This window comes from Phytophthora parasitica, assembly GCF_000247585.1.
Source record: "Phytophthora parasitica INRA-310 unplaced genomic scaffold supercont2.24, whole genome shotgun sequence".
NCBI lineage: Eukaryota > Oomycota > Peronosporomycetes > Peronosporales > Peronosporaceae > Phytophthora > Phytophthora nicotianae.
The window spans coordinates 456740-477368 of record NW_008649010.1 but is presented as its reverse complement, the minus strand read 5'-3'; the positions used below and the strand labels follow the sequence as shown (position 1 = coordinate 477368).

Here is a 20629-nt window from a genome sequence, read left to right as displayed (position 1 = left end):
GGCGATCTTGAGTGCAGCCTCATCAGGGCCGATCTTGCAGGTCCACGGGTCGTCGGTGTTGTTGACAATGGAGAGGTAGGAGCCCATTCTGGAGACGTAGAAGCAGTGGAGGTGCTTAGTCGGAAGGAGGAGGATTGAAGAATGAGGTTTGCGGTAGGGACGTTGGATCGCTGGTGGTTGGTGACGCTGGTGAGCTTTATCGAACAGCGTGAGACTCAAAGCTAAGTGAAGCAAACTATCTGATTTAGTTGGCCTTGCGAGACCATTAAGAGGTTTGCTACGGTGAAAATGACTATAGACAGTAACACTTTGCTGTGGGTAAACGAAGTGAATTAAGGTTCGACAGTCGAATTGACTGGAGCCTTGCAATTGCGCAGTGCCCTCGATTACATGTACTTCTAGGCACATGGGGTCCATGATGGACCTGCAAGTTGCAGGCTGCAACTCATGCAGACAACGACAGCATTATCTGCTACTGTACCAGGCTCATGGCTCAGCGCTATGTGAAACTCGCTTGTGCTGTGTCAATAATCTTTTGGTAGTTGGCCATCTTCAGTATCGAGTTTTGTTACGCACCGATGATAGTTTGATGCAGAAAAAACCGCAAACTTGGGCCTTACGTATCCGACAGTTATTAGGATCTGAAACGCGCTTAATCGGTGAGACGCGACACAAAGATCCAATTGCAACATTCATGCACAAATAGCTTCAAAGTCGAAGCCCCTTGCACCTGAGTCCTGACAACAGCCGTCAGTAATCTCGGTTCCATCCATTCCATCGTTTGGCGGGTGGATTCTGTTGCGCCATCGCTTGTTGCTCCTGCCTGATAGCTACAGGTTACCTATCGCTAAGTGATTTCCTTCGTACACCGTACCGTGACTGGCGGTATGTTGAAGAGCTGGCAAAAACTTTACGACCAGAGAAAGGCACGACGGACGTTTTCAGTCAGGATTTGCCTGTCATCCTACCGAAAATCCAGGTCTGATTTTTATTGACCCATACAGGTACAACAAGTACAAGTACGTCATTGACGCTTTTTGCCAACTGCGCTGCCACGACGGCCATGGACACCAACCAGTCCATTGTAAGCTTTGTAGCTACTTCGTTCGTCTGGCTTCAGCCACAGCGCACGAGGAAGGTCTGGGATGCCCCCACTTTGGATCCGCCATTTCGAAGGACAACTCAGTTGGGGATGACAGCACAAGATGACAGGCTCGTGGTTCACAGGCTGTCGCCCAGGTCACAACCGAGGAAGCTGCGCACTTCAGTGACCGATTGGCAAATTGCTGCAGCGACACTTACTAGTCAAGAGATCTGGAGGTATCATAGCAAAATATGTGCCTTGCGAGACAGTTGATACCAAAAATCCGACATGGCGGACCTGAAGGCTGTGTACGTCGGGGCGGGCCCGTTGGCATCGCCTACGTAGATTAACGAGTCGCCACTATGTAGCGGGAGAACTCGAAGAAGAGAACATGTAGTACGCCTCGGAATTTCTTCCTGGCCAGAACTGGTGATCTTCCTCGAGACGCCGTCTGCTACTGGTACAGATTGGCCTACACGACGATCATGTTGTCTCGTTTCGCAGTAGTTTGCCACCTTCAATGCCCATCTCGACCCCAGAACTAAAACCAGTAGAAGACGAGGCTGGAAAATGCAACTCACGTCGGTTCCAGCACGTGCGATCCACGAAGCTCGTGCCATCATTGGACGGCACGTCTGAGTGACAATGTCACCCCAACACGCTACTAGCTCCAAAATGGCTTCGACTGGGATTAACAATGCCCGATATGTCATAATAACTCGGGCCTACAACAGCAGCTTGTCTGAAAACGAAATGCTATACGATCGAACCAACACAATGTGCAGTTCCCAGAGGCATTATCATGAGAGGCGAGTTATACTCCGTTTCTTTGCCTCGGTTATTCTGTCCAGCTCAACAATCCTCATCTCGCATCTTTGATATGCAAAGCAATGCTGTATCGCATCTGGGAAGTATTTGTGGACAAACTTACATCCAAACCACATTTTGGACATGTGAGCACTGAATGTTTAGCCTTCCGTTGGTACTAGAGTTCATGCTTATCATTGCGACACAAAAAAACTATTTACAACGCTAGATTGAAGGGACATCAATGTACTGATCTTAAGAAAGAGTAAATCAATCAGGCTGTAAAAGAGCAGCATCTTACGCAGCATCTTCACCGATGAACGACTTTTTCTCTTCAGCTTCAGCAGCCTTGCGTTGTTCACGCGCAACGCGCTTGCGCTCCAAGAAGTCGTACCAAAGCTCCTTGCCTCCTTTCTTCTTGTACCAGAAGAGCACACCGCAGAAAAACAGCACCGCAATGCAAGCGATGAGCCATCCGAACACCACTGCTACCGTGTTGTCCGCTGTGCACATGTAGACCAATCCCAGCAGGATTCCCGGGATTACCAGGAATAAAAAGATGAGGAACAGGGCAGCAGTCCAAGCCCACGAAGCACTGAAATACGCCAGTGAACGTGCCCAACCCAGAATCGGTTTGCGTGTGATCGGAATCGGGTAGAACAAGACGATACCGAACACGTTGAACCAGAAGTGAACCAGAGCAATAGCCACCGAGTCCGCTTTACCCGTCACCAGAGACGCCAGTAGAGCAGTGCCCGTCGTGCCCAAGTTGGCTCCAATTACCAAAGGATAGACTTGTTCTAGGGTAATGACACCCAACCCAGCCATGGGAGTCAACGTCGATGTCACTACCGTTGACGAGTGAACCGCAAATGTGATCAGCGTTCCTACAAAGATGTTGACGTATCCGTTGTAGTTGAGAAGCTTGGAGATCAGCTTTTTCGTAGGTCCCAAGAACACCTTGGCGAGCATCTTGACCAGCGTCACCAATGCACAGACCAGAATAACGAAACCCACTACAATGACAATAGCGCCAATGCTGCCGTCGCTCATACTTGAATCTTCAAAGGCGCCACCTTTGACGAAAGTCGTGTTTGACATGCACTCCAAGTCACCAGTAGCGACGTCGTAGATGGAGTTCTTGTCCACCACCAAGATCTCTTGCGTCAAGGGGTTGACGATCGCATCCACGGGGCTTTTGAACGCACCTCCGTTTGTTTTGGCATTGGACATCTCGATCGACATCTTCTCTAGAGGATGGAACAGCACTTCGATCGGGAACATGACGATCACGGACCAAATGTTGTACATGTCGTGCACGGTGGCCGCTGCCATGGCTCGTTGGAAGCGGATGGGGTCCCCAACTTGACCGAAAGCCACCATGATACACGTGACACAGGTACCGATATTGGCTCCCATAACGACGTAGACACCTTGGCGGATGGTCATTCCCCCGGCACCAACGAGAGCGACAGTGATAGACGTCACCGTGCCCGAACTATGTAGTAGAGCAGTGGAGATGGTGCCGATCATGAGTCCGGCAACGGGGTTATTGGCGAAGTCGAAGGCTCCTTTGGCGTCACAGCCCAATGCAAGGGTGAACCCGTCGCCAATGAGTTTGACGGCGACCATGAAGAAGTAGAGAGACGCGAGCGACGCGATGGTGTAGAAGACACCCCAGAGGATTTTCTGTTGCAGCGTCTTCTTCTTGTACGTCTCTTCATCTAGTTCTTCTTCGGGTCGTCTTCTTTCAAGTCGTACTTGAACGCAGGGTCGTCGTTGGCGGTGGGGGTGAGTACCACAGCCTCACCCACTGGAGCTGGCGTCTGGATGGCCATAGTATGCGGCCGTTGCTAGTGGGGATTGGGACTTGAGTGACAGAAGGCGAAATTGGAAATGAACAGTTATTCGCTCTCGGACTTTTGAAGGCAACAAGAAGGCGTGGTAAGGTGTTAGTCGATTTAATAGGGCGATTTAATCTCTGATTAAATCGCCTAACTCTGTTTCTGCGGGAGGATGCGTTGAGTGGCTTGGCTGACTAGATTCGGGGTATACCAGGGTAAACGTTAAATTGGTTGGTGTCTACAAGTTGGAATCTGCAGTGCGATGTGTGGCTGGACGACGTGGCTTTTCATGGAGTAGAGAGGAAACGCTCCATTCTTCACACACACACAGAACAGTCGAGTCGAAAAACGAAGTTGTGGAAGAGATTCGTTATCGTGCAAAGCTGCTACAAATAACAGAACGTCGCTTGCATTGACGAAGGCCATTGGAGCGTAGACCACTTCTCACTTGACCTGGAGAACCGATTAATCATTCACTGCTTCAGTGGCACTAGATGCACCAAAGTATCATCTTTGAGCGGGTGCAAGTCTCCGCCTCTTTTTGCAAGATTCATCAGTCGAGGGCACTGCTAATAAAAGACGACATTACCACGATCTAGGAATCAAAAGTAAAGATGTGCAACCCACGTCGGCATTCAATCCCTGACAACGCTCTTCAGGAGACCGTGAAGAATGCGTACATCCATCTACATGTATGGGGCCAGTATATGCATTTTGCTTTGCCAGATGCCACTCCACGGGTGTCACGCTGCTTGATTCCACAACTACACGTAGTTGACATTCACATACGAAATAGCCACGTTCTTGATGCAGCTTTTGGCGTAAATTCATACCTTTGAGTGTAGGACTGGCGAGAGTAGATTCACAGCTACCGAATTCATTATTGGTATCTTCAGTGATTCGGCTGAGGCAACGATGTTGATATGGTAAACGAATCGGTGTACTTGTACATCTTTCCGAGTATCAGGAGTCTGTACATTTCATAGCAAGCACCACTTAGTGGTAACCACTATGGACACCTCGCTGAGGATCAGCAAGGCTCACGCGTGACACTCGCTCTCATTCCGTTTAGCTGGATTCTAATATAATCCTATCGTTCAAATAATAGTTTTTATTGCACGACCCAATAATTTACTGAAATACAGTTTTTCAACCTCCTGTTATCTAACGCTACCATTGATCAACCTCCTACAACTGCCCTACAACCATGGAGCCCACCCTGGAAAGAGTTTGCAGAGATTGTGTGGGTCCTGAGCTACACTCATCAGCTGTTTCACTTGTCCTTCGATGCTTAACGCACTGCCATTTGGGTCCTCATATCCCTCAAGTTTTTGCTTGACACGAATCAACGCTCGAGCCGCAGCATCAGTACTGCCAGGTTCCGAGTGCATCTCCTCCTCCAGTTGTCCATCTGTACTGCCGGTCCCATTGAAGCTACTATTCCGACTCGAATTCCGTGAGCGCATAGACTTTGACCCCTGTTCTCCCCCTTGAATCCGCAGAGCTTTCAACGGCGACAGGGTCCAGCGATACAGTGGATCGTGCACAAAAACCTCGAGAATAGTGACAACAGAGGCGCTTTTCTTTCGCAGCAACTGCAGTGTGACTTCACAGCAACGAGAAAACACACCGTCTACCCCTGATACGCCCATACCGTCCACCATGTCACGAGTGAGTCGGAAAGGGACAGTCTCTGGGGTGTACAGAGCCATACCCTGGTCAAACACAACGCCAAAGTCAATGTGTACCAGCTCTCCGGTCTCTTCATGGATCAGAATATTCTGAGAGTGACGGTCTCCAATTCCCAGAATATAGCCGACAATGGACGTGACTGCTGCACTCTGCACATAGGCCAATCGACGGCGATACCACACCGCCGCATCAGGGAATTTCTCCAAAAAGAAATGGTGAAAAATTGGCGTGAAATTTTTTTGGATCTCCATAAAAGCGGTCAGTTTATCAGGTGCATTCTTCAGATACTGACGACACTCGGTGTGTTTCCATTCGTGAGGATGATACCGTTCATGAGCTGACAATCTTTTGGACGTTCGGTTGACAAGATACGATCCCCACGGCAGTGTATTCTCCACCCATTCCAACACGCCGGCGATAGGTGATAGCGGCACGACTCGATACGTACGCAGTCGCAATTTCCTATTACGAGTCGCTTTCTCCTCGCTCAAAAACTGGTTCATTGTCTCGAATACTTGCTCGATCACAAGGTCTTGTCGAGTGTCGTCTTGGCCCTTCACTAGCTGTTTGTATCGCTCACCATCTGACCCGTAGCAATAAATAATCTTTGGGCGATGAATACCGCTATCCGTAATGGAAAATTGGGGCTCGAAATTGTACATTCGTGCCACATTCGAGTAGTCCAGGTCAGCTTGAGGTGCAATAGTGGACGTCAACACCGCCGGCATTACCACAGACTCTCCACGTCGAGCACGTACTCGAAGACACTGATCAAACGGTGTAGCCCCTGATCTCCCCGAATTCGTCTCGAATATTGTCACTTTCGACAGAGGAATCTTCTTCTTCTGGCCATGATACTCACTGGTGTCAAACAACGCTAACTGAATGTATGCGTTCGCCATGCTGTCGAGCGATTCCAGGAGCTCTCGCTGTTCTGTCTTCATCAACTCGGTCAAATACACTTTCGCGCCTTCAGCCTTTGCGTCTCCAACATTCGTTCGGAACTGCAACGCTCCTTTGCCTTCCACATCTCCACTATTCTTTAGTGCGATGAGTTGTACCAGTGTGTGATGTGGATGTTGTACACTCAATTTCATCACCAGTTTACGGAGAGCCGTTTGGAACGTGCCAGTGTCGCTAGAACTGCTTATACGCGATATAATTTGGTACGACAAAGGCACGAACTTGTACGAGGGCACCATGTCGATCATCTCTTCGATGAACACGCGATTGATATCCGCTTTTCGCTGGTTGTTGAGCCACAGCGACAGGACACGGAAGACCATGTCCAGTTCCGCTTGTGATGATAATGTCAGCCCCTTACCGTAACTGCACAGAGCGCCAATCAAGAACTGGTCCACCGACGCCTCCACTTTCGATCTCTCGTTCATATCATGAACAACTTCTTTGTTTAAAGCGTGAATATGCGCTCGATTCTCGTTCTGCATGGTCTGCTCCATTGTCTGCAGCTCTTGTAGCTCATCGTGTCGAGCTTGTACCACCTTCTTACCTGCTAGCCACTCCCGCGACGTCACGCGAGCACTCACTTGCTGATACATCCCAGCCATGAACTCCGCTAACGCAAAATGTGCCTTTGCTGCATCTCTTGATCGGTCTGAGACCGCTTCAGTGTCCATACCGCTGATGATCTCCGTAGCTTTCGAAAAGAATTCCTCGAGAATAACTTGTGAACTTTCTGAGCGCTGAGATGCAATCCATTTGCCTGTGATCGTCAGAACTTTCACTTGCAGCAACTGCAAAGACGTCATTTCAGTCGTAGAGAGAGTTGAATCTTGTAAGTATGTAGTCAAGTCGGAGGAGATCTTCTTGCCGGTCCATATGGCACTGCGGAACTCTTGTTGTTTCCACATCAGTTTGGCTTTCTGTATCCGCCATTGCATCGCCTCGTAGATGCTCAAGGATCCACATGCCTCGAGTTGTTCGAGTTTCAGCAAAGCTCTGTAAGCCACTGCTGTCCGTCCAGCTTTGCGACTGAGTGAAGCAAGATCCAGATACAACTTGGTGATCACTTGAGCGCCATCTGACGGCTTTGAGACCTGCAAGAGGATTTCTTCGAGTGCCAGCAGACTTTCAGCCTTATCAAAGTCGTTCTTGATCTGTCCACGTCGTTGTTGCCATCGTGCCAGCAACGGCATCGCTGTCAGTGCTTCTACTCGAGGAGCGACTAGTGCTTCATCCAGCGATGAATACGGCCTCAATCCTGTTATGCTCCTAGTCGAGAGAATGGACGCATCTCGAGTAGATTTTAGTTCCCTAATAGCGTTCGCCAGCTCTTCAATCTCGTGGATGGCCTGAAGATTCACCAATGCTGAGTAGGAATCTTTGGTGCTTTCAAACGAGCGTAAACTCAATTGAACAGACTGCAAAATCTGCTCCTTGGCGTCTGCCGTCACGCGTTGCAAGTGCGAGAAATCACCGTGGGCTATCGCTTGCAGACTTTGATAAATCGTCCGCTGCTGTGAAAAACTCGCCGTGGTCGTCACACTAGTTCGAGTAGGTAGTACGGCTTCCCACTGCATACTCTTCCAGGCGAGTTTGTACTTGTTCTCTAAGGCTTGAGCAGAAGCGGAGCTAGTACTTTCGCCAAATTCGTTGCGCTGTAATGACTGCAGATAACCTTCTAGCAAATGGTTGTACCCGAGCGAATGCAAAGACGTCAGTATACCTTCCACAAGGCGTGGCTGGTTACTAGTCACCAACTCTTCGCCGGTCCGAAGCGAAAACTGCAGCGAGACATCGTAAAGCGGAAGAGCCTTGGCGTATTCGCCCTCACGGTTGTACTTCACCAACTGCGACTTCATCGTGCGTCCATCGTTGACACCGTAGATCCCATCATCATCGCTATCAAAGCTGTAGGCCTCAACCAGAATATCACGGAGAGTACTCCCCTTTTCATCATCCAACGACGGCAACGATGTGATCTTCCCACCGTTCTTCTTTTCAAGCCACATCTCCGCGTATTGCATCGCTGAATACGGCATCTTGACTCGTACCGCAGCCTTTGCGATAGCAAGGAGATCCACATCGACCAAACAACCATAAGCCAGGTCATGATTTGGTTGTCCATTACATAAACGCTTGGGCCCTTTTTCTTTCCCTGCAGATCTCTGTTGACCTCTGCCGTTCGTTTCCACAAAGCGAGCCTTTTCCGTCTCCCGAAGAAAATTGATACTGTGAACAACAAGCTGCACGGCTTCAAGTGGCTGAGAATTACTTGACTCATCCGATGAATTGGTACCGCTGTCTGTTGACCCAGTCAAGACAAATCTGACACCTTGGTTCGCAGCTTTCGCTATCCGAGACTCCTCCTTTCCAGTGCTGTCCGTCTTCGTCTCATCTTTAGAGTTCTTTGCGTCATCAGTCGTTCTCAGAGTGCTCTCCAGCGCATACGGAAAGAGGAAAACTGCCAAGTCCATACGCATGGTACACAACGCGGAACAGGCTTTCAACACTGGATCTGGCGATTCTCTGGACAAGCAAGCAGTTAACGAACAAACCCACGCTTTGAAGCCTAGCTCCTGTGCAGACGTCCAAAGCTCAAGAAATTGTTGGAATGTACGTCTCGGCTTCAGATTCCAACCCCCACTGTAATGTGGAGCAGCTGACGACCAATTGGAAGGCGACGAACTTACAAAGGGCTCCAGAAAGTCTTTCAATTCACCATCTTTACTTCGGGCTAAGGCTGCCACGCCCTCGTCAACACTGAGCACGTTTTTCAGAGTCTTCAGCGTCTCCTCCAGTACTGTTGGATCCACATTTCCAGATCTTGCTCCCTCGTAAAACAATGAGCTTAAATACGTGAGCATGTTCTCATGCATCACCAAAGAGTAAGTCGTCTTGATTTCTCGAAGTGCACCTCGACGGAAGTGTCTTCGATATAACCGTGACAAATCTCCGTCCTGTTCGGAAGGACTCAGCTCGTATTCACTGGCATCCAGCGCTCCAAGTTCACCCAAAGCATCTGCAAGACTCGCCATGCCCTCCCCTCGATTGCAGTTCTCACTACCAAAGGTACCAGAAGAGCTCAGATACAGTAAAGTATGAGCAAGTTTCCCAAACAACTTCCTGCTACATCCGCTCGAATCTCGTACCGTATCGATACTCGAAGTCACATTTGACAAACACACGTCTGTTAGGAAACTCGATGGAGTTTGAGCTGAAACTTTGACAGTCGATTTCTCAGAGATCACACTTGGCATGCCGCTAAATGGTAACTGGTTGTAGAACTTGGCCCCACGTAATTGTTCTCTTTGAATGAACATCTGTATCTTCTGCTTCGCTTGGTTCCGTCTGCCTCCACTTAACGGGCGTGGCAGATTAGTTCTGCCTTCTTTGTGGCTCACTTCTGACGAAACAATCTTCCGACTATTGATAATTAGCGCGTTCAGCTTGTCCAGACTCGCTGAAATACCATCCGGGACGATGTCAATGTCAAGTGCATACTTGCCAAGTCCACTGCCCAAGTCATTGCATATGGCAAAGATAACCCACTCCAACTCTGCTTGTTCGTCAGCGCTCAAGCACACTCGTGTTTTGTGAGTAGACTTGTTGCACTTGGATAAAATATCGCTGATTTCTTGCACCACAAAGCCGAGATATTTCCCGAACATATCGGCTCTCTTCATAAAGCCTTCGCAACTCTCACGAACAAGTAGAGCCAGCACTCTTCCAATTCTTTTCCGATTTCTAACAGCCAAGTGTTTTATTGACTGGAAGCATATCGACAGCAGTAGATGCTGCAGCAACGGACTTTCCGCCACTGCATCACAAGTCTCCACGACGAAAATCTTGAAGCAATCCACTGCATATTCCGCCCTTGGATCAAACAGTTCTGTGCGTAATAAAAGCACGTAGAACTCGCTCAGTAGATCTGCCAAATTGATCAGCTTCCAATCAAACTCGGAGTATTTCTCTTTCATGGCTTTCAGTGCATCCTTCCACAGCTCGCTTTGGGAAAGAAGCTCGTCATCGTTTCCCTGTATAATGTTCCACACCATAAAGCGTGCCATCTTGCTTGCAATATGTCCGAGATGCGATAACGATAGCGTACCCACTTGTGCTCTTTCCTCTGCGACTTCAATCATATCCTGCGCTAATTTTTTCAGCTCCGGGTCAGGATGGGCTAACAAGATGAATGAGTACGCGAATAAATCCGTGGTTAACTGCGCGTCAATCTCCGAGATCACATACTCAGGCTGCTTCTCGTCATCAACTGAAAAACACGATAGAAGTTCGACCACAAACTCAAACTCTCTCTTTGACCCTGAGCGATCTCTTGATATGAAGCTGTGAAGCACACCGATCGGAATAATCATATCCAGTTTCTTCACGTACTGCGTTCGTTGAGCATTCGTGTCCAGCTCCTCCCCGAGTAAAATTGACAGCGGGAACTGCTGCAACAAAGATTTCCCATCAGGAAGAGGGGATAACGAGTCACTCTTCATCCACTCTGTCCTGTCTTCATCATCGTCCTGGGGTACTGATCTATGGCTCGCAGCTATAAAGCGGTGCCACACACCGCAGAAGTGATCGTCCAGCAGGTCTGACACACTTCTATACCCATAGAACTCCACGATCGCTTTTAACCACTGTGAAATCAGCGATGGGGTCCCCACACTATACAGCGATATTGTCATCGATGCCATCTCAACGTACGCGTTAAGAACTTCAGGAAGAGCAGTCTGGGACGAGCACGCGCTCACATACAAACTCAGTAACACCGGTAAGCATGCGTCTATACTAAGGCGAGGATCAAGACTTCCTGGTCTTCCATGATTCTGCTGTTCTCCACCGTTGTCCGAGTTCGCAGGTGCGTCTAGCAATGCTTCCTGCACTTTGAAAAAGTGTTTACATATCTTCTCGCCGCCTTCAGGATACATATAATACACAGTCTGCAGTCCACGTGCCGCAATGGAACGTACGCTCGTGTCACTGTCGGTCAAGCCATCCACGCATAAGTCCTCAAAGTCGTTGAATTCACGCGAGTTGAGACGAAAAAACACCTCCAGACACTGCAACTCGGCCTTACGAGCCATCCGTACGCTCTTCTTAAGTGCCAGATCACTCATGGACTTTAAATGCTTCTTTGCGCACTCCACTAGGATCCCAGGAGGCTGCTCGTCATGCAGATATTTGCGCTTTTCATGCACCAACCCGGAGAGAAGTAGAGCAGACAACACTTGAGAGAGGAAAATTGCTGCCCTACAACTTCCTCCGCGCGTGATTGAAAGAGAGCCGCTATCTCGCATGCCTTCCTCTGCTGCATAGTCAATCAGTGTGATGAATGCTTCCAGGCTCTCAGACCCAGTAACACCACACAGAAGAACTGCCGCTGCCAGCACAAAATCGGGATCAAACTGAATCGCCTGCACATGTTTTTTCACCGACGAGAGTCCACTGTCCTTTTTGAGAAGCAAAATCATGCGGAAACACCACAAGGCAATGCTCTTCTGGACCACACGACTCGGGGGACGATCACGTGCAATGTCATCTTCCTCCCTGGCACACAACGAGTGAGATAAAACAATAGAATAATATCATTTTTTTTACGTACCTGTCATCCATGACATCCCAATATTTTTGTGTCGACTGGCTTTGGTACTGCGAAGGCGATGGACGGTGTATTGTTGACTCCCATCGCGAAGTACCGCGAAGTGAACTAAACCCAGTACGTGGGCAAGACAGTGTCGGTATCGGAGGATCACTACCGCCACAGAGGAAAGCTAGGGATTCCTCTAGCATGCTGACAATCGCTCTAATCGACGGGCGGAGATCAGGTGGAGTGCGTAATTCAATCGGATCTGCTGTCGGGTGACGGCATTTCTCTAACGTTTGCCGACCTTGGGAGATTAGGATGACTGTGTGCAGTTTTCTCAATGCATGTAGCACGCTTTCCGACATAGACTGACTTTGCTGTGCTTGCTTGATCACGCTTGGCTTCAAGTAGTTCGCAACAATTTCAAAGAACTGCTTGAGCAGCGGAAGCACACGAAGGCGATTCTCCTTCCCCATCGAGCAATCCGAACCATCTTCGGCATAGAGTGCAGCGAGAACGAGTCCAACGTCAAGTGAGTTCGACAGCACGCACAAACCTTTAATCGGATTGCAGCCACCCGAGGGCAATTTGCTTGATATTTCCGACAGCAAATCTGAAAAGGAGTTGACGATTTCTGTTTGAAGTGCAGCCACTCGTTTAGTCGAGATTGATTGAGCGTAAGCATTTCGGCAAAAGCAGTCACGCGATAGGAGGCGGTTTGAATATCGTGGTGGGATCAGCTTCTTCATCAATCCGGTCGGCACAGCAAGTCTCTCAAACTGGTCATCGGTTTTCGCCACACATGACTTAACTCCATCGTACCAGCTGGAATCGCCAGCAACAATACTCTTGGCAACAAGTGCGTGAATTGGTGGAGAAAAGGCTGCAAGTTTGACGCCTGTTGACTGTGGGAAAGACATTGAAAGATGGTCGAGGCCAGTTTCGAGCATGCAGAACGCTACGCCGAAGCCATTGAGTTCCTCCCCAGTAATAAAGCTGTCGCACTCGTCGACATTTCTCGCAGACAGCTTGCGAATCAATTCAGGCGTGAAAATCATCTCCCTTCTGTCCACCGATGAGCTCTTTAGTCCAAAGAATGATTGGATGACTGAAGCATAGACCAAAGGAGACAGCTCTGTCTGCCAATCTACTTTGGTGAATGAGCTTGCTGACTTTTCGGCCAGTGTCGTGTTCCTACGAAACACTTGAGCACGGAGATGATCAAATACAGATCGCAGAAGTTTTGTCTGCACCGATTCATGCTCGCTTCTAAATATCTCTTCGCCAAGCGATAAAACATCAGATCCCTGCGATGTTGTTGTAGACAAGATGGTTCCAGCTGGCACTTGTACACGACGAAGAAGCGAGAGCAAAGTGCAAACGGAAGCCATCGTAGTTCTCGCGTATGGCCTCATCCGGTCTCCACGCGACACCGGAGTGTCTGCGCTTGGCTGACGAAAGGCAGGTAAATTCCACAGTACTAAACTGCTAGTTTCGATAATATCCTCCGAGACAAGCCCGAAAGAAATACAGCAATTAATCAGCGTTAGCACAGCGTCACCAGCTTGACCTCGCATCAATCCTATTCCCTCAGTAACGCGAGTGTATGGAAGTTCGGGACGCAGTAAATTGCGCCACACACTCGCCCAGTGCTCGTTCAGATTACCGTCACATTCTTCACGATGTCGAGCCGAGAGAGAAGCCAATTGAATTAGAATCTGCAGTGTCAGTGCTTGCCACTTGCCCATTTCTTTCACGATCAGCATATCGCTGAGCTTCTGCATCACCATCATTAAATCTCCAATGCGATTACTCACGTAATAATCGCCGTGGCGACTTAAAATCGACAAGAGCAAGAGCAACCATGAGCCCGAGTCGTTGATCTGCTTTGTTTCAGTTCGCAGGACCTGCGTCGAACCTCTTGATAAATACGATACACTTGACGAATGTCGCTGAGATGCAGGAGAAGCTGAGCTCGCTGTCATCAACTGCGTATCTGTCCGCGGGCTATCGTAGAACTGTTCAACAACAGTCTCCCACGCCAGAACACTAGAGATAGATCTCGGACGCTTGCTACCTACAACAACTGGGTCGAACAAGTCTTCATCTTGCGCTAACGAGCCACTGGTCTGCATCCGATCCGACACCAAGCAGTCATGATAGAAGATAATGTCTGCTGTACACGCCAAGTGCCTTATCCCTTGGTCATCAATACCCAGTGCATTACCCAGTCGCTGTTCCCTTGCTGAATTAAAGTGAGTCATCAACAAATTGATCTCATCTGTCCCCATCGCCACCTGAATCAGTTTCTTCATCTCGCGCAGTAGTTTAGCAGGAGGTAGGTAACAAAACTCGGGCTCTGGAGCCTCGTTATGCCGGTACAGCTCGAAAAACAGCATTAAAAACTCCGCTGGAGCTCCTCGCAGCCCGTTCTTTCTAGCTTTGTTCGACTTGACAATATATTTCAATATAGTAACTCCACGTTTCAATAAATACGGCCCCATAGATTCGAAATACGTCCTCATCAGGTCCGTCAGCGTCTCCAGCAGCGTCGACGCAATTACCAGCAATAAGCTATCGGTATCTCTCTCCATGGACTCCCCTTTACCAGCCTCAAACCAGTTCTCAATCTCCTCCACCAATCCTGCCAATACGTCTCCATTCAAGTCGAACGGACAGTTTCTCACCAGGTGCCTGATCACTCTGGCCCGTGTTGCCGCTGTATCTGCATCTCCGATCAAATTCCCATCGAATTTAGGGGAAATACTGCCCAGTGCCAGCTGCAACATGTTTTTCCAGTCATTGTAGTCCAGCACGGCGCAATACACGCGATACTGCACCAGAACCTCCACAGTAAGCCACGCTTCCTTGTCCACGAGCGTCTCGAAGCTTTGGTCGAACTCTATGGACGTCTGACGGTCGATTACAGCCACTGAGAAGGTGAATAGCTGGCAGATACAGTCCCTCCCATTGGGGTCAAGATGTAACATGGGTCCGTCCGCCGATACATGTGCTGTCTCCAATTCCGTACGCAGGTAGTGCCAGTAGCGCAGTTGTGGCATCTTCGGACGCACACTCGACTTGCGCTTGCGGCCAGCGCCTCCGATGTTAAGGTACACGCGCATCTCCTCCTTGAGTACGTGCAAGAGGCAGTTGAGCAGGAAGCCCCAGCTGCGCCAGCGGTGCACAAGCTGGCGGCTGCGGTCGTCGCTCAGGAAGGACTGCACCTTCTCCACGGCACCCGCCACGCCTTTGGAGTTCTTGACGCTGCGCAGCTCGCTGCACAGCATCGAAAACTTGAGCCACTCGGCGTCGCGCTCCGAGCTAGTCATCGCGGATAGCTTCGCGAGTGCGGAATCAGTTGGACAGCATTCACTACAGTTAAAGAGACATGAAGTTTAAAAATGACGGTATACTGTAAATTGCTGTAAAACTGTGAAGTGTTAAAAAGATCGATGGCAACGTCACTGGTAGACAAGCGAACTTTCCTTCATATGTACAGCATTTGTCTCCGTGTATTGCTTTATTGGTTCCGTCTCTTTCATCTAGCACCAATATCCTACGGTTTCCTTACAGCAACCACGACAGGAGAGCAAACCCTGCGAACTAGCTCAGAATCGACCATCCATCGCAAGCGCAACGCAGCTGCGCTTACTGCAGACCGAGAAGCACGCCGCCGTTGCCACCCTCCTGGTTGGGCAGGTACGTGACGTTGCGCGACTTGGCGAGCGTCTCAGCAATCTCGCGAGCGGCGTCGATACGCTGGACCTCAATGAAACCAGAGCCGCTCTTGGCGACGGCGTCAGACACGAGACGGGCAGCCTCGGACTCACCCTCGGCCTTGATGACAGTAGCCTTACGCTCCTGCTCAGAGCGCATAACCACGAACTTCTGACGCTCAGCATCCTGCTGGGCAACCTGCTTCTGCTCGACGGCACGGGTGAACTCCGGGCCGTACTCGAGGTGGGTGAGGGACACGTCGTCCAGCAGCAGGAAAAAGTTGCGGCAACGGTCGTTCATCTCCTTGGCGATCTGACGCGACACCTGGTCACGACGGGCCAGCAACTCCACGGCGTCGTACTGAGCCACGATGGACTTAAGCACCTCGTTACCCACGGACGGCAGGATCCGGTCGGCGTAGTCAGCGCCGTACTCGGCGTAGATGTGCGAGAGCTTTTCAGCATTTGGTCGGTACAAGCAACGCAGCGAGATGTTAACGTTTTGCAGGTCCTTAGTTCCTGTGCGCGAGCTGATGAGACGGTAGTTGGAGCGAACGTCCAGAATCGTCGGGTACTGGAAGAAGGGGATCTTGAAGTGCGTACCCTCGCCCACGGACTTGTCAAGGATACCGTCCTTACGGTCGAAGATCACAGCGCGGTGACCGCCGTCCACTGGAAGTTATAACAACATAAGATGTCAGTTAAGAATTTGTCGGGGTGTGTAGGATTGATTTTTCCACATCATAAGACCCTGCGAGGCTAAGAAGACGCAGGACGCAACAGACAGAGTAGACGCGAGCTTACCGTCGTAGATGCACTCCTGAAGGCAGAATCCGCCGATGCCGACGGTAGCGCCGATGCCGGCCACACGGTTGAGGAATCGAGCCGCCATGTTCACGTGTCTGTTCTGTGGCTCTGAGTGGCGCCGGGGGAACTTGTTTGCAATGGTGGGAGGCTCTGAATGGCGCACCCGAATAGCGTGGTCACACCAACTAGGCAGAATGTTGGTAATGAACTTCTGGAATGGAATATCCTAGTCATCTTCATAGGTTTCAAGATTATCCTTCAAATTCCGGTGATGTGGCCCACATTCGCTGGTCACATAACTACGCAATTATTTGCATAAGAAGGTTTTCCTCGCTTAAACTGATAGTTGCCTTTTTCGCCTTCTACTCGCCAGGGATCTGCATCTCGTTGAGCCGACCCATGATCTTGCGAATGGCCTGCGCTGGATTGAGTCCCTTTGGACATGTGTGCGTGCAGCTCATGATAGTGTGGCAGCGGTAGAGCTTGAACGCGTCGTCCAGCGCTTGTAGCCGCTCGACGGTGCGATCATCACGCGAATCCTCGATCCAGCGGAACGCTTGCAGAAGCGCTGCCGGGCCCAGGTACCTGTCCTGCGCCCACCAGTAACTCGGACATGCCGTGCTGCAGCACGCACAGAGGATACATTCGTACAGCCCGTCCAGTTTCTTGCGGTTCTCAATAGACTGCAGGTGCTCAACTCCTGCACTCTTAGGCTTGACGGAGTGCAGCCACGGCTCAATCGACGCGTACTGGTCGTAGAAGTTGCTCAAATCCACCACCAGATCGCGAACAACGAACATGTGCGGCAGCGGATAAATGCGAACGACGTCCTTGTTCTTCGTGATGGGGTTCACGCAGGCAAGTGTGTTCCCACCATCGATGTTCATGGCGCACGAGCCACAGATCCCCTCGCGGCACGAGCGTCGGAACGCCAGTGTCGGGTCCTGTTCGTTCTTAATCTTGAATAACGCGTCCAGCACCATTGGTCCGCATTCATTCAAATCCACAGGGTATGTCGACTCAAATGGTTTCTCCTTGGTCTCCGGATTCCATCGGTAGATCTTGAAGTACTTGACAGGCTTCGGTTTCTCCGCTACGGACTTAAGATCCGGAGTGTACGCCGGTACACTTAGTGAACGAAGAGCTATAGCTCTTCCGGTCTTGCTACCAACAGCTCGCAGCATCATGTTCTCGTGAATTCTCGTCAATGGCGCCGTTGGAACAAATGATAAATCTGCGGCAAGTTGAAGCTTAAAAACTTTAACGAGCCCGTAATATCTGATACCCCATGTTATCAATTACGACGGAGTTGGTTGGTGACCTCTGCTTCATTTCCCAATAGAAACGCCATCCATCGATTAACACTCATGTCGAGCTCCAGCAAGGTGGCGGACATTCTGCACAAGACAGTGACGGGCGGTCTGGTACTGGTCACTGCCTTCGCGCTGGCGGACGTGACGCGCGGCTTCGGCGTGCTGGTGAAGCGCAACATCGACCGACGGGCAGCACATGAGGCGGCCATGCAGCAAGAGCAGAGCGACGCCGGCCACAAGGACTAAGCAGACAGAGAGACGACGTTCCAAACCTCTGACAGGTGCCAGCCTCCTTGCAGTGCAGACGCAGCCTCAGGTCGTACTAATAATTAAATGAAGCCCTCTGAGCTCTGCTAGAGTGTGCGCACTGCGTATTCTTTCTTGGCCTGGCGGGCCGCCTTGGCCACTCCTGACGCAGCCTTACCCAAGAATTCACCGGCTTTCGCGCCCAATTTCTCGGCTGGTGTGAGCTCCACCGCCTCGCGCATCTTGGGCGCCCTCTCCTTCATAAACGCGACCTTAAGCTGCTGCGCCAGCGTCAATTTCGGTCGATCACGCTCCAGCTGCAGCTCTCGCAAGCGCTCTAGCTCCTTCTCGCGATCTCGCAGCTGCTTACGTCGTGCTTGTGCTCGGCGTTTGAGTACAGCAACGCCTTTCTTGCAGAGCACGCGTTGTACCGCTCGAGCTAGAGCGCAGTTCTCGTGTATTGTAGCGAGAAAATGGTCCACATCGGCCTGCCACTGAGCGAGCTGCGCCTTGCTGAGTACCGCATCGGTAGTTTGCAATACTCTGGCTAAGCAATTGAACTCATCGAGCTTCGAACTGACTAACGCTACTTTCTTCACCACCAGCTTGTACGCCTTGACGATCAATGGCCATTTGATCCGATAGAACGGAGGAGACAGAAGATCGGAGCTTGAGACCAGCAACGCCATCGTCGATGAGCTCCTGCCTTTGTTTCTCCACTCGGCATCATACCAGTCCACGACCATGTGTTCGCCTTGATCAGATACTCGCTTCATGTATCCTCGCTTGGGTTCCTCTCTCTCGAGTGCTTCAAAGTCTTGGTCAAGATCGAGCACCATGCCATAATCGTGGTCATTTTGCGGCGTGACGCCCATCCTAGATCCCAGCCGCAGTACGAGCTTTCTTGTAGTGCCACTACCTTCGAGGCAAAGTACAGGGTACGGTAGAGTGCCTCCTGCTTTGTCAGTCTTTGAGCCGAACATCATCTGGTTGAACGCCACTGACGCGGTTTCTTTAAGCTGTTGCATCAATGACATCGTCACGTCCGAGCGTTCGATGTCCAGCAAGCGGCCACCTTTGAGGATCTTCCACTCTTCCAGCATCTGCACGAACTGCCACAGCTTACCCAGCCGCTCCTCAGCGACGCGAGACTGACGGGGATTGCTGGTACTCTCGTAGATGAATTCAAAGTACGCCAATGCTCGTCGAACCTTGATCGAGACAGTAGGTGTCTGCTGATCACGAAGGTTCTTCTTCAACGCGAGCTTGGCTGCCTTGGCTTCTTGGTGAGCAAGTAGCAGCAATCGTTCTCGCTCTTCTCGTTGCTCCGCAGCAACTATGGCATAATTTGTTTTGGCGAATACGTGCATCGCGTGGATATGCGGTCGGATCTGGATTTGGAACGGGTCTTGATCTACAGCCTTTGGGAGGAGGAAGGTAGCTGGAACCAGACGTGACCATTGAGGCAATCCACTGTTGTCTTTGCTGTCCACCGAGATCACGAGCGGGCTGGGCGCTCGGCTTTCTGGTGGCTTGAAGTGAAAGTTCTGCTGCACATAGTTCAGAACAAGCTGCGGCGTGCTTTGAGGGTGTAGTATGGCCACTGCAAACAGCAAAAACTGGCTGTTCTTGCTGTCACCAGCAGCGTCGACACGATCGCTACGAGGTATTGACTTCTGTAGGTTGAAGTCTTGAAGGAGAAGCTCTCCATTGACGACTCCGTTTCTTGTGTACGTAGCAGACGCAATATGCTCGTTGAGGTAGAACAGGCCGTGTGTGGTTGGCAGCAGTAGATGCAAAGGTCGGTTGGGTAGCTCCGTGTTGGCACGATAGAGTTCGTACAAGTACGACACTGAGCTTTTGAGATCTACAGTCAAGGATATCAACTAACACACGAGTAAAATGTCAGCGCGAGGTTGAATATGTATGCTACTCGGGCATGTTCACGCAGCATACCTGACCAACCGGCAAGCTCTTGATGTGCAATGTGATGAACTTATTCGAGCTAAAGCCAGCAGTAACACAGTTATCGTCAGTCTTATGAAAACTCCAGTACGCCCAGGGCACTTACAGCGATCTGTACTTGCGAATTGCTTGAAAATCAGGAAGAACGGTCAAGTAGAAGTTGTTTTCATTCTCGTGGGGCGTAATATGAGATGGATCCGCATCCGTACGAGACGAATGGAGGCTGGGTAGCAAGGGCGGCATGATGATTTGCCTTTGTAAAGCCTTGTGTCGAGCGCGTACATCCTCTTCTTCTTGAAAAGATGTCTTTGGCGTTTTGAGTCGTTGCGTAACTTTAGAGGCCTCAACCTCAAGAAATTTCTTGCTGGAAAATGAAAAGCATCCTGGGCATCCTGCCGTCACTGTGGCTTTCTTGCATACGAGACACATCGGAGCCTTACAGTTCTTCACAGCAACACCCAAGGACTTTGAGTAGAATTCTCGTGCAGCTATGGCAGCTTCAAGGCGTCGCTTGGTTTCTTGCTGACGAGTCTTTGACGCTTCCGAGAGTTCAAGACCTCCATCCATTTCGTCGAACAGCTTGATACCAACATCTT

At 50.3% G+C, this 20629-nt stretch overlaps 7 protein-coding genes across 7 annotated transcripts; 2 read left to right on the top strand and 5 right to left on the bottom strand.

The window, feature by feature from the left end:
* Positions 1 to 1604: 1604 nt before the first annotated feature.
* On the top strand, positions 1605 to 1727 carry PPTG_22831 (hypothetical protein; the record flags this gene model as incomplete). Its single annotated transcript, XM_008906685.1, has 1 exon — positions 1605 to 1727. One exon carries the CDS (start codon positions 1605 to 1607, stop codon positions 1725 to 1727), a length of 123 nt encoding a protein of 40 aa, XP_008904933.1.
* Positions 1728 to 2095: 368 nt separating this feature from the next.
* PPTG_11385 (hypothetical protein) lies at positions 2096 to 3729 on the bottom strand (the record flags this gene model as incomplete). The annotated part of the gene is made up of 2 exons (XM_008906684.1): positions 2096 to 3651; positions 3702 to 3729. The coding sequence occupies 2 exons, from the start codon at positions 3727 to 3729 to the stop codon at positions 2189 to 2191; spliced, it is 1491 nt and encodes a 496-aa protein (XP_008904932.1). The 3' UTR covers positions 2096 to 2188.
* Positions 3730 to 4823: 1094 nt separating this feature from the next.
* PPTG_11384 (hypothetical protein) lies at positions 4824 to 15375 on the bottom strand. Its single transcript, XM_008906683.1, has 2 exons — positions 12002 to 15375; positions 4824 to 11946 (listed from the first exon to the last, which is right to left on the bottom strand). Exons 1-2 carry the CDS (start codon positions 15313 to 15315, stop codon positions 4935 to 4937), a joined length of 10326 nt encoding a protein of 3441 aa, XP_008904931.1. The 5' UTR covers positions 15316 to 15375; the 3' UTR covers positions 4824 to 4934.
* A 14-nt stretch (positions 15376 to 15389) lies between these two features.
* Positions 15390 to 16661, bottom strand: PPTG_11383 (hypothetical protein). Its single transcript, XM_008906682.1, has 2 exons — positions 16507 to 16661; positions 15390 to 16374 (listed from the first exon to the last, which is right to left on the bottom strand). Exons 1-2 carry the CDS (start codon positions 16592 to 16594, stop codon positions 15635 to 15637), a joined length of 828 nt encoding a protein of 275 aa, XP_008904930.1. The 5' UTR covers positions 16595 to 16661; the 3' UTR covers positions 15390 to 15634.
* Positions 16662 to 16871: 210 nt separating this feature from the next.
* Positions 16872 to 17696, bottom strand: PPTG_11382 (hypothetical protein; the record flags this gene model as incomplete). The annotated part of the gene is made up of 1 exon (XM_008906681.1): positions 16872 to 17696. One exon carries the CDS (start codon positions 17694 to 17696, stop codon positions 16872 to 16874), a length of 825 nt encoding a protein of 274 aa, XP_008904929.1.
* A 180-nt stretch (positions 17697 to 17876) lies between these two features.
* PPTG_11381 (hypothetical protein) lies at positions 17877 to 18068 on the top strand (the record flags this gene model as incomplete). The annotated part of the gene is made up of 1 exon (XM_008906680.1): positions 17877 to 18068. One exon carries the CDS (start codon positions 17877 to 17879, stop codon positions 18066 to 18068), a length of 192 nt encoding a protein of 63 aa, XP_008904928.1.
* Positions 18069 to 18175: 107 nt separating this feature from the next.
* Positions 18176 to 20600, bottom strand: PPTG_11380 (hypothetical protein; the record flags this gene model as incomplete). Its single annotated transcript, XM_008906679.1, has 3 exons — positions 18176 to 19954; positions 20025 to 20073; positions 20140 to 20600. The coding sequence occupies 3 exons, from the start codon at positions 20598 to 20600 to the stop codon at positions 18176 to 18178; spliced, it is 2289 nt and encodes a 762-aa protein (XP_008904927.1).
* Positions 20601 to 20629: the final 29 nt, after the last annotated feature.

Excerpts from the sequence above, each read along its gene's own strand:
- PPTG_11384 (XM_008906683.1), bottom strand. The coding sequence starts at position 15,315 with ATGACTAGCTCGGAGCGCGACGCCGAGTGGCTCAAGTTTTCGATGCTG. Across the intron at positions 11,947-12,001 it reads TGGGATGTCATGGATGACAG|GGAGGAAGATGACATTGCAC; the intron begins GTACGTAAAAAA and ends GTTGTGTGCCAG.
- PPTG_11383 (XM_008906682.1), bottom strand. The coding sequence starts at position 16,594 with ATGGCGGCTCGATTCCTCAACCGTGTGGCCGGCATCGGCGCTACCGTC. Across the intron at positions 16,375-16,506 it reads TCAGGAGTGCATCTACGACG|TGGACGGCGGTCACCGCGCT; the intron begins GTAAGCTCGCGT and ends TATAACTTCCAG.